The sequence below is a fragment of the Hetaerina americana genome, unplaced genomic scaffold (genome assembly GCF_022747635.1).
Source record: "Hetaerina americana unplaced genomic scaffold, ioHetAmer1.1.p SCAF_22, whole genome shotgun sequence".
In the NCBI taxonomy this organism is placed as follows: Eukaryota; Metazoa; Arthropoda; class Insecta; order Odonata; family Calopterygidae; genus Hetaerina; species Hetaerina americana.
In genome coordinates, this window is record NW_027286786.1 from 7,700,844 (window position 1) to 7,717,191 (window position 16,348).

General features: G+C 37.6%; 1 protein-coding gene across 1 annotated transcript in view; it reads right to left on the reverse strand.

Moving 5' to 3' along the window:
• Positions 1 to 16,348, reverse strand: part of LOC139689292 (uncharacterized) — a 42,323-nt gene extending 25,975 nt beyond the window's left edge. The window contains exons 1-5 of the mRNA XM_071586361.1: positions 16,273 to 16,348; positions 10,018 to 10,282; positions 6,191 to 6,436; positions 4,548 to 4,689; positions 2,386 to 2,810 (exon numbers count right to left, since the gene is read on the reverse strand). Coding sequence (XP_071442462.1) covers positions 2,386 to 2,810; positions 4,548 to 4,689; positions 6,191 to 6,436; positions 10,018 to 10,239 — 1,035 coding nt within the window. The 5' untranslated portion in view covers positions 10,240 to 10,282; positions 16,273 to 16,348. The remainder of the gene's footprint in view (positions 1 to 2,385; positions 2,811 to 4,547; positions 4,690 to 6,190; positions 6,437 to 10,017; positions 10,283 to 16,272) is intronic.

Here is a 16,348-nt window from a genome sequence, read left to right on the forward strand (position 1 = left end):
GTGTAAAAATCATTCGCCTTGACTGGGACTCGAACCCAGATCCCTCAATATCTGGTCGAGTGCTTTAGCCACTTAAGCTACCGAGGCGTCCTCTGAAATTGTTGCATTGAAATGCACATTAGCGGATGACTCCGTTAAAAGTTACTGTTGCGGCATCTCCCGCAGTTTCTTTGGAATTTGACAAGCCATGACCTAAAGGTACGCTGGCTAAAGAATAGTATCCAACAACATGAAATCCTTTCATGAAATAATTTAAAGCATTGTATCAAATGCTCCCTACCATACACCCTTAACCATTTTATGAAACTATTTCCTTTGGTTTTTGCTCCTTGATAACAATTAAATACCAGGCAGTAATTCACATCTGATCACATAGAATCCAGTAGTAGAAGCCTCATCCATGGTGGTACTTGTCCAGCATATGTCAGGGGCAGTTAAATGAAAAAAGAACACCTGCTACAATGGGACTGTGGTTTTACTCAAAGCAGTGACCAAAAGCATTGATCATTGATACATTTATTCCACTGGGAGATGAGATGATCACTTCGTTTTTTAGAGAGAGATAGGCCACAGACTGATTCACCCCCTCTTGCACTTCCTCGCCCTGGGCACGCATTGTCTCGCAGTGATGTGCGGCGCCCTTCTTGGAATCTCCCATGCCACTCACGCACACTCGTCAGGGACATGCCGTCTTCGCCATACACAGCAGACGTGCAATGATGAATTTCAAAGGCTCGAGTACCCACAGCCACCAGAAAACAAACCGCACCTCTCTGCTTGCCTCCATTTCTACAGCTGGACGAAAACACTGGACACCAGTCCATGCACCAACAAGAACATATCAACGCAACAACTGCATGCACCTGTGAGTTGTCCCTAAGCAGTTCTCCTACTACAGCGATGGCAGTATCAATACGTAATAACAGTGTTGCCACCTTTCACGCAGACTGTGAGTTATGGCAGGTGTTTTGTTTTCATTTGACTGCCCCTCATATTTAAATTACTGAGTGTGGTCCTCAGTAGTCACTAATCTACGTCAATACTTAGGCTCTGATGAGGAATGAAGACCTGGTTAGCATAATCTCAAGGAAGAAGATCCTAAGGCCAATAAAAATAATTACGAAGAACTCCTATACCGGTATTTCGGTCACCAGGTGACCATCAACGGGGAGAAAATCAAATAGGGAACTTGAACTTGGAGGAAGAATGCGCACCAGGCACTGTCCAAAGTCAAGTGGGTGTTCAGGTCGGGGGGGGTGAGGTATATATACCTGGAGGGGCAAGGGGGGAGGGGTTAAGTGATGGACATTAGGTGGGGGGGAATTTGTTGAGGTCACGTGGGAAGGAGTGGGGGAAGAGTGGTGGCTATTAGGAGGGGTCTGCCTATTTCTGAAATGACTAACGAAGTTAAAAAGTGAACTGTTGATGATGCCTGGTTCATTGTTCATAAGTTTATTCTTGTTTAAGTGAATGTGTAAACTCTCACATGCATTTAGTTTACAGTGTTGTATCAGTTTTAATAATGTTAAGTCGTTAGGAGTGATGGAGTGAAATGGTTAGCATGATCAACAATCGGAATGAATGTAGCACTGGGATCATACTAATGATGGCCATGCAAATACTTCCCTACAACATGACACATTCTTTTTAGATCATAGGGTATTTTCAATGTCATAATAGCAACTCAGTCACCAAGGCACACAATCACAAATCCACCCATCACTAAACTGGGGATGCCTGAACAATCTTGGCTCCATATGCGTGGTAAAAGTATATGGTGTAAGGGTAATCAAAAGACATCAAACGATGTGTATTCATTTATGCTCTTATTCAAATCTCATTTACTATAGCAATTATGGCATTAAAGATGCTAAAATGATTACACCCATTTCATCTGTTCTTCACCTCGACATGAAGCAGCAGTCAGCAACTGGAGCGTTACTTTGACCCTTCTGATGCTTGTATGACCTCATGGAATAGAGTATTACTGTATAATTACACATTAAATACATTAAACATGGACTTCTTTGGTAGTCCACTACTCCCTTTGCTTTACATATTTAAGACATGCACAAATGTTGAGACTCAATTTTCACTTCTTGTATACCATACTGTTTTAAGTGAAATGAACTAGTATAATAATAACCAATTAAGCTGATTATTAAAAGTTTATAGAGCACTTGCCTCAAGGAACTCCAGAACTCCATGGTGGCCAGAGTTCCGTTAATCTAAAATCTGTGGCCATAATCTGTTAATTTAAAACATTGTAACAAGTTATCACAGCCAAAATGGAGCCTAAGGTTTTCATACGCGGATTAATCTCCCTTGCTCACAATAACGTGATACAGAAATAAGATAAAAAAATTGCACCATCCAAAAACTGACCGAACCGTTGACTTCGCAAGCTGCCAGCTGGCTCATCCGGAACAGTCCACCTTGGTCACTCAAGCGCACTCCAAAATCAGACAAGCGTGTCCTGGCCAGGTGAAGGTAGTCACTCAGCAATGTACGAGCTGCTGCAGATGCAGGGGCTTGCGGAGGGTGTAAAATGTGCGCTCTGAGCCCCATGACACTCTCCACTGGAACAAGATCGGTCAGCAAGGACACAAGGAGCCGAAAATTCCGACCAGCAGTGGCTCCTTTCTGGTCAGCCCCTTTGGACCTGACTCCAAATGTGGAATCAAACCACTCTGCATACGAAGGGAAGCCACTGTTCTCAAGACTGCACTGGCGAGCAGTCAGCAGAGCCAATATTAATGTTTCCCGACAGCCATCGCTGAATGCCTCTTGTACCAAGGATGACACAAAATCTGGTGGAAATCAAAGATTAAAGCTATACTTTAAATGCAATGCTGCAAAGAAACAAATCTACCACACTTGCAGCATGGCAGAAATCTATCCAAATACCCCATCACAAAGCATCTACGTCACTCAGAAAGTTTACACTCAACAGTATATTCTTGATTTGCATTTGAGAGGCCATTTTTTCAGCTTTGTTATTCATCTTTAAATATAATTATGAGCTTATGTTTGATATTACAGTAATTTAATGTGTCATGAGTGCTGATACATGTTATCATTTAAATCTGGTTAACTCTTAAGAGTGATGCTTTGTTCATTGGATTTCCCATCAGGTATTGGGGCCTGCTGTTGTGATATTGAGCATAACACTGGCGTCAACCTTATTAAATAATTTAGAAAAGCCTTGGATTATTCTTGGGTCGAATGGCAAAGAAATTTTGTATTTTTAGGATTGTGAAATTGCATTAAGAGAGGGGTTGTTTATTTTCAAATTTTCTCTTTTTTCCATATTTTTTACAGGACCAGATGGCACTTTCACTGAGTTCAAGCAGCACAAGATAAGAGGGGAGGTCATTGAGGTAGGCATATATTGTGGTGGAAGGTAAGAATAGACAGTGAGGGACAAAATGTATCTAAGGAAAGATCAAAGTAAGGCAGAGGAGAGAGAAATTGAGGGAGATGCAGTGCTGTTTCAATGGCAAGGCCATCTTTATCGGGCAATGAATGATTATCGAATGTTAAATCTAGTATTGCAGTGAAGTCTTTTCAGCTTTCCCTCTTGGTCAGTTGCCGATGTCTCGATGACTAAATCCGTCGCTGTCCTCAGAGCATCCATACTGGGTCATCATTTTGCCATCCTGGAGCACGAGTTTCAACCATTTGCTGAGGCTGTATCCCGTATCTCAGTTGAACTTCCTTCTCCTGCACATGGATTTCCATCAACTTATTTGCCCAACTGTCGCAGTAATCAATTGCTTTCCTGTATTTGATGGTTCCTGGCTAAACTTTGTGGTAGTTAATGTTAATTGAACAAAGAACACAGTGTATTTTTCCACTGTCCTTTTTTGGTATGATTAGTTTCAACGCTTAGACATCATCATCAGGAACAAATTACTCAAGTTGCAGTCCATTAATATATAGCCCACCAGAACCCCTCCTCTCACCCACCCCTTCCCCCACAAGAATGGTATATAAATGGACCGCAACTCAAGTAATTTGTACCCGATGATGACGCCTGAGCGATAACACTAGTAGTACCAAAATAAAGAACAGTGGAAAAATAAATTGCCTTCTTTTAATCAATTGCTTCGCTAATAAGTTTAGCATCATTGAAGAGAACCTGATTGTTCAGAGTGAGGCTGTGGTCCATAATGGCTGATTTTTTGGGATGCCGTCTAGTGCATCAACATTTGGAGTTCTATGAAACAGTAAATGCAAGAAAACAATGTATGAAGAATTGAAAGATCCTTTTCTTTTCCTTTTTACTTTTTCAAATTAACTTGAACAGCAGGAAACTAAATAATTTGGAGTTATTAGGAGCCATCAATAGTTTGTCAAGATACAAAAATGCATTTCCTTGTTAATAGATTACAATTACCATAGGAGTCAGGATAAGATGAAGGAAAAATGCACTGTGTGACAAATCCTATTGATTCATAGGTCATTCCAGTATTCATTATATAGAGGTATCTTTTTATAACAAATTGAATAGAAAAAAAAGCACTTCAAAGTCCTTCTAAAGTTACCTTTCATGAGCATCCCAGATTCATCTTTAGTCACCAGAAATACAGATATGCATGCCAATACATTTCTCCAGTTCACTTCACCCATTTTCAATATTGTCTGCATTACATCCAAAGCATTTTTTGCTTCAAAGGGTCTTAGCATCTGTGGTAAATAATAAGTATGGAGTTAATTTAATGGGCAATACATCTGTTCCAACAGCAAAAACACAGTAAAGTCCATCAAAAGCACTAAGTACTGATTAAATAATTAACAGTTTCTTAAGAAAGTGACATCTGGCATTACTAGAAAATTTTGTTACATTCTTTTTGGCAGAACAAAATTAAAGTAAAAATATTAATACATGGATGAAGCAACATGTGTAACTTCCTGAAAAAGAGATGACTTTGGGCATCATACCCGACATTGGTTATCAAGCGTAAAATTGCTTGCAGTTTAAACACAGAAACAGTTTGTGGGGAAGGACTCCAAAATAATAGATGAATTATTTTATTTATTGACTTAATTGGGTGAGATTGAGACTTATAGTTCCACCTAACCCTTAGACATTACATTGAAGACAATTATATACACCGAGGCCCTATGTGGAGGAAAATCTACCAAGGCGGTAATCGAACCTACGACCTCTGGGTTGGCAGGCAAGGACGTTACCCCAACGCCACTGGGGCCGGCGACATGAGTCACAAAATGAGAGTAAAAAAGATCATAATACATTGAGAGGAGAACAATATTAGTGACAGTGAAACAAATAGCGTGCACAAGAAAAAGTAGAACTAAGTTTTTTCAAGAGAATGCCTTTGAGCATCTCAATGAAGTTGGGAATTTGAATTAATGCCAAGAAATTAAGCAGACTTAATCTGAGGCAAAGGTTTTCTGTCTAAAGGAATATTTAACACTAGGACGGGTGTGTTTTTGTGAGATAATCTCATGACTTGTGACTTTTTGACATCGATTTTAAGAAGATTGGGATGAATCTAAGAATTGTTTTTTTGGGTGACTGGAGTGCAACAGTTCACAAGTTCCTGAGTAGAGGCATAGGAATTTACGCAATGGGATTTGGAATATTGGGATTCTAGGACTGGGGCTTTTAATTCCAGGATAATTTCTTCCAGGGATCAGAGTTCAAATATAATGGGAAATTCCAACATTCTTTCACATCCCAGTATTGCACAATTAGGCCTTAAAATCAAGCAAAAGATCTGAGAATTCCATGCAAAAATACATAGCATTATTAACATAGCGATTCACAGCAAAGTAAAATGTTTTCGTCCTTAATAATCGAACAACTTTCTCCTTTTATAGTTCAACCATAAATATTTACTTTCTGGTAACTGTCAAACTGATGAAGAATATGTGGTATTTGGTTGGCAAAAATTTGCAGTTTTGAAATGTTTATATTTACTTAAATATAAAAATTACTTCCTTTTCCTCAAGTATTTAATGATCAACTTACATAAGTTAGTTTTCAAAGTCAGGCAATTAATTAACTTATATTAAACTCAAAAAAGAGAAATGCATGAATGCAACTAAACTAACAATATGAGAAGAAAAATATTAATTAACATTATGGAAAGTTCCACAAAGTCAAGCCTGAAACTAAGAAATTAATGCTAATTAACATGCTCATACTCATTTATGACCTTACCGAAGCGAGCATTTGTTGAAGATGCCGTGGAATTTTGCAGTAGCTCCATTCAGTTTGAAGTGAGAAGGCCTGGTTCAATGTGATGTCAGGTGAAAAAGTCAGCAAATCAGCTAACTGGTTGGTTAAGAATTCTACAGCTATCTGTGACTTTGGACCTCCAATGTCAGTCCGAAGAGTAATAAGATGGTATATATCAACTGGCTTCAGATTTCTCTCTCCCTCATCAGGGTTCCAATTTTGGGACATCTTCAATCAAAAAAGATGCCTATCAATTGATGAGCACATATACTAATACCAGAGCTATACCAATTTCATTCATTTTTCAGTGCGCTGCATATGTCTCCTGGAGGTAAGACAAGGTTAAGGGATGTTTCCATGGTTCAGGGAAGCTTTTAAGTAGGAGTCTTCTGGTCATCTCACACCGAAATGCCATTATTGTGGTTTTTCTGTTAATGTGTGGTTGCCTCTCTCCGAAAACCATTAACAAATTTTTTCTAAGCTGAAAAATTTCCACCGGCCACGGAACTCGAACCAGCGACCTTTGGCTCCACAGGCGGACAAGCTACCTCTGGTCTACCCTTGCCTCCAAAATAACTAATAAACCTTGAAATTTTTGCATTTGTTGAACCTTAATCTATGTACTACCCTTTTAGCATGATTTATCAGTTTCCTTTAATATTTTACAACATCCTTCACAATTTAAGCTAAAGGTTGGTCTCATATTAGACAGTTCAATTTATAATTTATTTGCTGATACATAATAATATAATAATGATGTGTAGTACACCCAAGGCAAACACAATGCATGACTTTGTGAAAAGGATCGAGTACTACATGAAGAATATTGCATTAATTGTAATAAAGCTATATGTATCTGCATATACCATCACTCATTTCTATACTCTTGTCCATCACAATTTCTTTGGATGAATTATTAAGGTATTTTAGATTTGATATCATTATAATATAACCATAATATTAAAATATACATACTTAGCAATCAAACATTTCATTTCTATACAGGATAAGACAATAAAGTTCCTGCTTGTAATGGGTCTTCCAGGTATTCACCAACAGTATGGCATACATTAACGAAGACAATATTTTTTACTCTCATTTAAATGAGAGAAGGTGAAGGAATATTTTTGATAAGTCACCAATTGTGACTGTACTTCATTGAAAACTTACACATAAAAATATTTAACATTAGAATTGTTAAACACTCACCCACTTCCATTTCTTAGGGAATGTAAAGTAACCATGGAATCTATATGCATGTTCATGATATTTGCCAGACCAATAATATCATTTAAAAATTCCACCGTTTCCATTAATGCATACATAGCAGCATTAGTCTGTGCTTCATTAATCATCAAATCTTTGGGAATTTTGAAAGTCTTGGGCAATAAAGAAAGCTGGGCAGAGTGTACACTGTAGGAGGGGTATGATACTTTTAAAAATACAGAAAGATGCCAGGAGGGACGGGAGATATATGAGCAGGTGTTGTTGCAGAAGTGAGTTTGTTGTAAGGATAGAGCAAGTTTTGCATCTAGCATGATTGCATGGAGTTGGAGGGGTTTTGGGAATTGGAGTGGATTTAGAAAGAGGCCTGGTGGATTTGAGAATGTTAGAAAGATTTGCTGGACATTTAAATGAAACAGTGGGGCATTTGGAAATAAGGTTGGTGGTGGTTTTACTGTTGGAAAGGATGGGAAAAAGATCTCTCAGAATAATGTTTAGGGACTGTACAACAGGGAAGTAAGTTGTGCAAGTGGACAGATTATCATATTTCTTCTTAAGGGATAATTTTAGGGGTGTATTTGTGTTCGGAGATTTTTGTGTGCATAAGGGCAAAGGGAGGTGGATAACCACATAGGCTGAGAGAGGCAAGGAGCCTCGAAAGAAATTAAATCAGGGAATAGGGGTTTGCTGCAGATACAGAGGCCTCGGATAGAAAGAGCACATGAGATGACTGCTTAGTGTGGAGAGGATGGCAGCTATTGAAATGAAGATGTAATTGCTAGTTTGTGGGTTTGATATGGACTGAGGCATGGAATTTATAATAGAGGAGGGACGTTGTACGTTGAAAAATGTGACTTGAAGGGAAGTGAAGGAAACGAGAGGTCGTTGTCTTGAGGAAAGAGATAAAAGCTTTAGGTGAGTCCATGCCATGTTGCCAAATGAGAAAAATGCCATCAATGTATCATAGCCAGAGTAAGGGTTTCAGGGTGCAGTGGGAGAGAAAATGCTGTTCAAGGAGGCCAAGGTGAAGATTAGCATATGAATGACAGAAATTGCTTCCCATGGCACAAGCTTCGATTTGAATGCACAAGCTATTGTTGAATGTGAAAGAATTACATGAGAGAATGAATTTATTAAGTTGTAAAAGGAAATCTGTGCTAGGGACTTGTGAAGTGGGGCATTTGGAAAGAAAATGCTGGAGGGAGGAGAGGCCTTAATCATGGGAAAGGAGATAGAATTAAGCTTATCTAGGAAATGGTGTATTTTATGCATGAAGGCAGTGAGTGGACAAGTGGCTGGAGATGGTAGTAAACATATACAGAGATTCGTTCCTTTGGAGAGTTGCAGGAGGAAACTATTGGTCACCAGGAATGTTAGGTTTATTTTTCTCCCACCAAAGGAGAAATGGACAGTAACAAAAGTGGAAAGGATAGTAGGGAAAGCAATCATGCAAAGTCATAAAGGATAGGAACAGTGCATTTCATGACATGCATAGCCAGGAGGAGACGAGCCGCCTTGGCCAAATACACACCATGTGGTAGATTTTTTGTGTTTGGATGTGTGAAACAGCTCCCTAATGCCATTTCCTGGCCAAAGAATCAGGGCACTTGGTTGCATAAACCCCCCCGCAGATTTCAGTGTAAATTATGTTTCCTTGATAGCTCAAGTGGTTAGAGCATCAGCACAGCAAGCCAAAATATCTGTGGTTCAAGTCCCAGTCAAGGAAATATTTTTGCACTGCTGATCTGCTTAATTCTGCCTTCCCCACCTCTCCTGTTTGTTTTTTAAATGTGTTCCTAACCCTTTTCCTTATATCGACAACCCATGTGAATAAATATTTGTTCGCCATATGGTGGGTTTTCATGTTCGAATGATAGGTCACAGAAGAATGATATTGGTTGCAGAAGTCCAGCAGTAGAGCGTTGAACTACTCCTGCTGGAGGGTCCTGGGTTCGATTACCGGGCAAGCCTCTCTGGGCACCTGCAGCTCCACTCAAGCTGTGTAATTTTTCGAGTACCACATCTTCCTGGGAAACCATAACCGGCACAGGGAAAGGAACTGGCACCCCTACCCTGATGGGTGATTTTCACATGCCATCAGGCTTAGTACTGGGTGAACTCTACCATCACCTACCTAACCGACCTTTGGGTTGATTACTGCGTATGGTGTTTTTACATATAATGTGATTGTGAGTTTCATGAATTTCCACTTTCTTCAGCACCTTTTACCCCCAGGGTTTACAACTTTATGATAGCTTTATTTTTATATTTTTTATAATGGTTATGAGTACATTCTTCCATTATTTACGAATAATTTATTCCTAGCTATGCGCGAAGTCCAACATAATATATTTTAACCATGAAAAGAATAATAAAATTTACAATTTAAATGAGGAAATACTGGCTTAAACACACACAACAGCTCCAGTTTCATTCAAACTGACTCTTATGAAGTGCACCTGAAAAATTAGGTTCTTTTCATTTTTACATGGACTTTTTACACCAATCTCTCTTCCCACTTCAATAAAACCCATATTAATATTGCATTATTGCTTTGCGTTAATGAACAAATGAAAATATCTTACCACTGCTTGATTCTTTGCTGGCTGAGAAAGTAGCTTCTCATTTACTTTTCGCAAAATTGATGATAAAACTACTTTAAGTGCTTGTTTGTGAGGTGCAAGAAGATTAGATGATGTGGAATCTGGCAGGAAACCAAACAAAACAGCAATCAACGGTGAAAGTAGACCAATACTCACTGCCTCCACCTCTTCATCCCCTCCTCCTGTGCAAATAATAGCACTCATGGAGGAGGTTAACTTGGAAATCTCTGGAGGACGACAAAGGTTTCTGCAGAAAACAGTAAAACACGATATGATTACTTTGAAAACATTTAAGTTGACTAAGACATTAAATGTGCCTTCAAATTGTACTACATCTGCTATTATATATTTTTACATTTGCATCAAGCCATGGCAAGGGTTTGTGGAAAGGGAAATTAGGACATTTTTTTTTAATTCTGTGTTCTTTGTAAATTTGCATCAATAAATTTTCACAAAGAATATGGTAAATAACAATAAGGTCTGAAGAATCAAATATTGGAGTATAACAAGTGTTGGTTTTTAAGTGAACACAGTTTTGCCAATGAAATATGCAGTTGATTCATCCGAACAAGAACCTCTTTTAACTTATTAACACTAGTTGTCAGGTGGTCTGGAACCAAAAAAAAACTAAACTTCAAATTTGATAATAGAGCATGAGCTCCATATCAAGGAGAAATTAATTTTTGGTAACTTACTCACGTAATTTGATTTTTTTGCAATTACTGAACTAACTGCTTGGAAAATATTGGTACCAACTATGAAAAGCCATCTCAGTGCTCAGTTAAGGATCAATGTATATCTTCTCTTGATGGGAGTACAATTGTAATTAAATGAACCGATAAATAATGAAGGTGTATCTCAATATAAATATTATCTGCTAAGTGTACTTTGGGGGTGTCATCTGGTATCTGATAATGAGTGCTTAAATTTTTATCACCTTCATCACCTGTAGATAAAATACTTTGATGAGTGTTTTTCTCTGAAATCCATGAATATTAAAAGTTTCATTAATTACAAAAACAAAATAAATGGTCCAGTAGAGAAATTGATGATATGAGAAAGGGGGCAGTTCATTTATATGCCAGATCAAGAAATAGAAATGACTAAATAATAAATAAGAAGTAAACCAAGGAAAAGAAAACTTACATATAACAAATGGCAGATCAAAAGAGGAAGGCTAATACATCCAATGCTAAAACTAAATTTTGGGCTGCTTGGAGAATCATCATAAGTACAACTTCCAATGTCAATACTATTGCTAACGACAACATCTCATCTGATGAATACAGTCTTGTTGTCTCCTCTGCTGAGCACATTCTTTCAAGTATAAACCTCTGTGGTATTTAACCAGATGATTTAGAAGGGCATTGTAAAATTCAAAGTTCCGATACAAATGAAAACGTATAACTACCGATGACATAACCAAATATAGTGGTAAATTTAGAGGCTAAAATAGCAAGAATGCATATGGCTTCTCAAAATACCTTCTTAAAGTTGATATTATTCATTGCTCAACCAGTGGCTACAATCATCAATGAGTGCCTGATAAAGAAAGTTTTTCCAGACTTTTTTAAGTGCAGTAGAGTAATACCAGTCTATAAAATGAGAGATAGAGACAACCCAGCCAGCTACCATCCTATACATATCGTACCTACTCTTTCCAAGCTCTTTGAAATCATTACTAAAGATCATCTCCATGAACATTATGATATCCACAACCCCAAAAAAGAATGCTGTAAATAACATGAGAGTAAAATTTGTCAAAATGGACTGACAACAACACATCAATATTAACAGAATGCCGAACAGTTCTTATGAGGTAACAAGGAGAATTTAGTTTATTCCATAAATAGTGAATGACTATCCCAAGATAATATACTGTCACTATTAATACCCAGGAAACAAGAAATGGTATATAGGTTTACCATCAATATTAATCTCCATGTTTGATTGAGGCTTATATTTGTTGGTAAAATAAATAAGATTTGATTCAGCTACATCTAAAATAAGGGAATTTCCACCACACCATCTATGCAGGTGAATAACAGCATTAGTTGACCTTGAAATTAGGTTGTCAATTGAAGTAGCAAACACGAAAGCAATTGTAATAATAATAATAATATTTATTGGTCATTAAGTATATAAAATGCAATGGACCTTGTCAAGACAATGAACACAATGCAAACAACACAGATATAAAAGGCACATCAGAATAATATCAGAAACATTATGACAGAAATATTCATCTACTGAATTCCAAGTTTAAGATACTACCCATAAGTACATCACAGATTTGAAATTGGCAAATCCAGCTTTCTTAGAGTTTATGGTAGATAATTAAATAATTTCATTCCCATATTTGAACATGATTGTTGGGGTTTAATTAACCTACTCTGATTTACCCATAAGAGATTTTTTTTAAGGGGTTGTGACTACGAATATCACACGTTGGAAGGAATGCATGGAGTTTATTTGTTACACGCAAAAGAATTTTGAACATAACATACTATAAACTGCCAAAATTTCAAATATGATGTGAAGTGGTCTGGGGTATACCAAAGGTGATCCATGGGTTATTATCCGGATATTATGTTAGCCTTTTTCTGCAGGAGGAAACCTGATTTTATGCATGGGGATTGCCCCCAGATTTCCAGGCCACAACCAAGGTGACTATGAAAAAAGCAAAATATACAGATTTTAATTGTTCAGAAGGAATAGAAATGCTTAGCTTTCCAATGATATAGAGAGCCTTGGATAGTTTTTTGATGACCATATGGGAGCTCCAGGTCAGTTTTGAGTCAAGATACAATCCTAATAGTTTGGCAGGTTTAACCTCCTTCAATGAGAATTAAAGGCTACACGTAATCTACTGAGTTTTGACTAAGTTAGGGAAAACCCACCTACTTTACAATGTTTATTGGCCAGAGGTGGACCATAATCAGCAAAACCAACCACAATATTACATATTTTACCCACACGCAAGAATTTTGCAGCATCAGCATACGAGATGGAATTGGTTGGAATGTTAAGAGAAAGTTCATTGATCACAATCAAAAGTGAAAGTGTTGAGGGTAAATAAGAAACTTCACGCTTCCACAATAAAGATTTAATATTTCACGACCATGGTTTCGATAAATGCGATGCTGCATCATCATCAGGCGATGATGAATTCACGCCCATCGAATACATGGTCGTGAAATATTAAATCTTTATTGTGGAAGCGTGAAGTTTCTTATTTACCCTCATCATGAAGGAATTCCACAAAGTTAATCCCGAAACTGTTATGTTTAGTAAAAGTGTTCCTAAAACAGAGCCTTGAGGGATACTGCTGGATGGGGGAGGGAACAAGACGTCAAACCATGTCATTTCACGTACTGGTAGCACTTGGAAAGATTTGACTGAAACAACTTGATACAATTCCCATGATGCCACAGAACTGAAGTTCATTTAGGAGTATGGGATAAAAGATAGAGTCAAAACTCTAAGTAAGGTTGCAGAGAGTCAGTAGAACACAAGACTGCTCTTCAAATTAGTTCAAAATGGTGTTGGTGGCAGATGAGCCATGGGTCCCAGCTGTACCCTTGCAAGAGCCATAATGTGAGGATCTGAATATTCTACTTGCTTCCAGGAATGTGTAGAGCTGAAACTTGATCATGGAATCAACAATTTTGCCAAAAAACAGGAATCGCAGAAATAGAGCGGTAGCACTGAGGGTCGTCTTCAGCTTTTTCAATATGTATGGGAAAAACTCTTGACTGCTCAACAGCTAAAGGGAAAATACCAAATTGCAAACAAATACTGAAAATAATAGAAAGCCAATTAGCAATACATTCATTTAAGCTCTTAATAAGGCTGTTTGAGATATCATACATGTCCTTCAAGTTGGAATTCTTAAGTTTTAATCATTTTGAAGATATCATAAAGGGTTATTCCATTTTCACGGTTATTAATAACATTATGATTTTTTTTACTAGATTTGATCCATCTTGTAATCAGGAGAGAGAGTGGAGATTATGGTCTTGACAGAGTAAATGAAGATTCTGTTTCATTTACCTGGTTCCAGAGATAATCCAGGAGCAATTTTGGTTATGTGTACCTCTTCTTTGATAACTGTCCAGGATTCCTCAACCTTATTTCCAGAATTGGCTGTGTACTCACTGTTTGCTTTTTTTTTAACTTGTTTTATTTGTAAATTACATTCTTTCCTAATTTCTGTCATTAGTCTTTTGATTCAAATCATTGCCACTAACTTTGTAAGATCCATGTACCCAAATGAGCTCCTGTCTAAGTTTTAGTAAATTATTGGTAAACCATTTATTCTTGTTTGGTAGTACTGAAATGCATAAGCTTATTGGGAAAACAAGACTCAAAGAAAAAAAATATCACTGTATTAGAAAGTATGCAATCTATAAAACGTATGCTTCTAGTTTGAAGATACCACGTTGTTTAGTATTTGTTTGGCAGCCATGTAATAATGAACGTTTTCAGTGACTTTGTGAAAATAGATAAAATTAGTCATAGTTATGCGATATAATACTTTTATTTGAGAGGCCTTAGCCCAACCTATATAAAAGATTAACTGGATTCTACTCTGGGTGAGTCTGTTCCTTTGTTTACAACAGTAAAATATTGTGTGGCAAAGTTTAAATGTTGCAGTAAAAGCTGTCAAGACAAGCATCACATTGGTCGACCAAATGAGGTGACGACTCCAGAAACGGTTAATTAAAAAATTGAACTACATAGAAATGAACAAACATATTGAAATCATACGTTGTGAGGACTTGGACCTCATCAATGAAGTCCAATTTTTATCTGCACCCTCCCCCCTCCTCTCCATCCCCTTCCTGCGACATTCATGGGATATATGATCCCTTGCCCCTACTCATAGGAATTCCCCCCCTCCACTGCGCATATGGAGACCATGCTTTCCCGACCTACGCGGGAAGCCTTGACCCCCCCACCCTCCTTCTTCACGGACCAGGAGGGTAGGCTCTACGCTGCGGGACCATCCCCCTACCAAAGTAGCTCCTCCATATGCCACAGTCAGTCGTCTCAGCAAAACAGCTGTCAAACATTAATGGATCATTCAAATTGGCTGAACTTTTTGGCACATGGGAGAGACATACGTAACATAGATAACACCATGAAAAAATCAAATATAAGTAACCTGTGGAAATTCAAAATTCGCGATACTTTTTTGACAGACCCATATGACTAGACCCAATCAAAGGATGTTCTTGTCAAACTAAAGCTGGCTAGCTTAGCAAGGAGACGATGATGGTTTACTGGGTGAAAGGTATTGGACAAATCATAAAATATAGATAGGGATTCTACTCTATCGTCCAGGTCAGACAATATTGAATAATTATATGGTAAGAGACATAGGAGGTAGGTCTGGATTTTCTAAAACCATGTTGAAATGTGGATAATAGATAACACTTTTACAAATATGGTATAAGAATATAACTAAAATCCATTTTAAAAATTTGTCTGAATTGAATTGGTAAGAGATGGGTTGGCAAGAGTTCATTTGTTGTTTGTCACCTTTTCCTATATAAAGATGTAAGACTTTGGCTATTTTGAGTAAAGAAGGAAATCTGCCAAGCCTGAGAGATTAATTAATTAGGAGAAGTAGGGAAGGAAAAACATCCACAATTGACCCACAATGGAATGCCCTTTTCTATCACGCAACTCACTCCTCTGCGGTGGTGGCTCCAAAATTAAGATCAGTGCTATGATTTTAACTCATTCCCCCCTGATTTGGCTCCCTCAGACCCCAATAAGAAGAAATATCTGGCAGAAGGGGGATTTATTGAAAAAAGGTAATTGCAGCAGCAAATGCCTATTTTGTAGATTCAGGTCCATTGCATTTAAGGGATCAGCAAAGGCAAGGGATGAACAATGCAGCACGGGTAAACAAAATATATATAAGTGCAATTGAAGACCATATGGACAGTTAAAAACGGTTTTTCACAGGAAATTTAGAAGCGTTCATTTTGGCACAGACTTTTCAAGCCGCCACCATATTTACTCAAAGAATAGCTCTTTTTCACTGAAGCTCATACTGTCATACCTAGTAACTTGTTAGCTACATAAGATTGTGCTTTAATAGAACAATTTGGCTGGTTCACTTAATTAATAATTCATTCATTGAGGTTCATTTAATAATAAAGTATTTTGAAAAAAGCAGCTTCACATACTTCCAGCAAATACTAAATAAAATTTCAGAGTACTTACTTTATTATATATGAATTAGAGTCTATCAAAGATGCTTCGTGGAACAGCCAAAGTATTTCCAAAGGTATATCCTCCT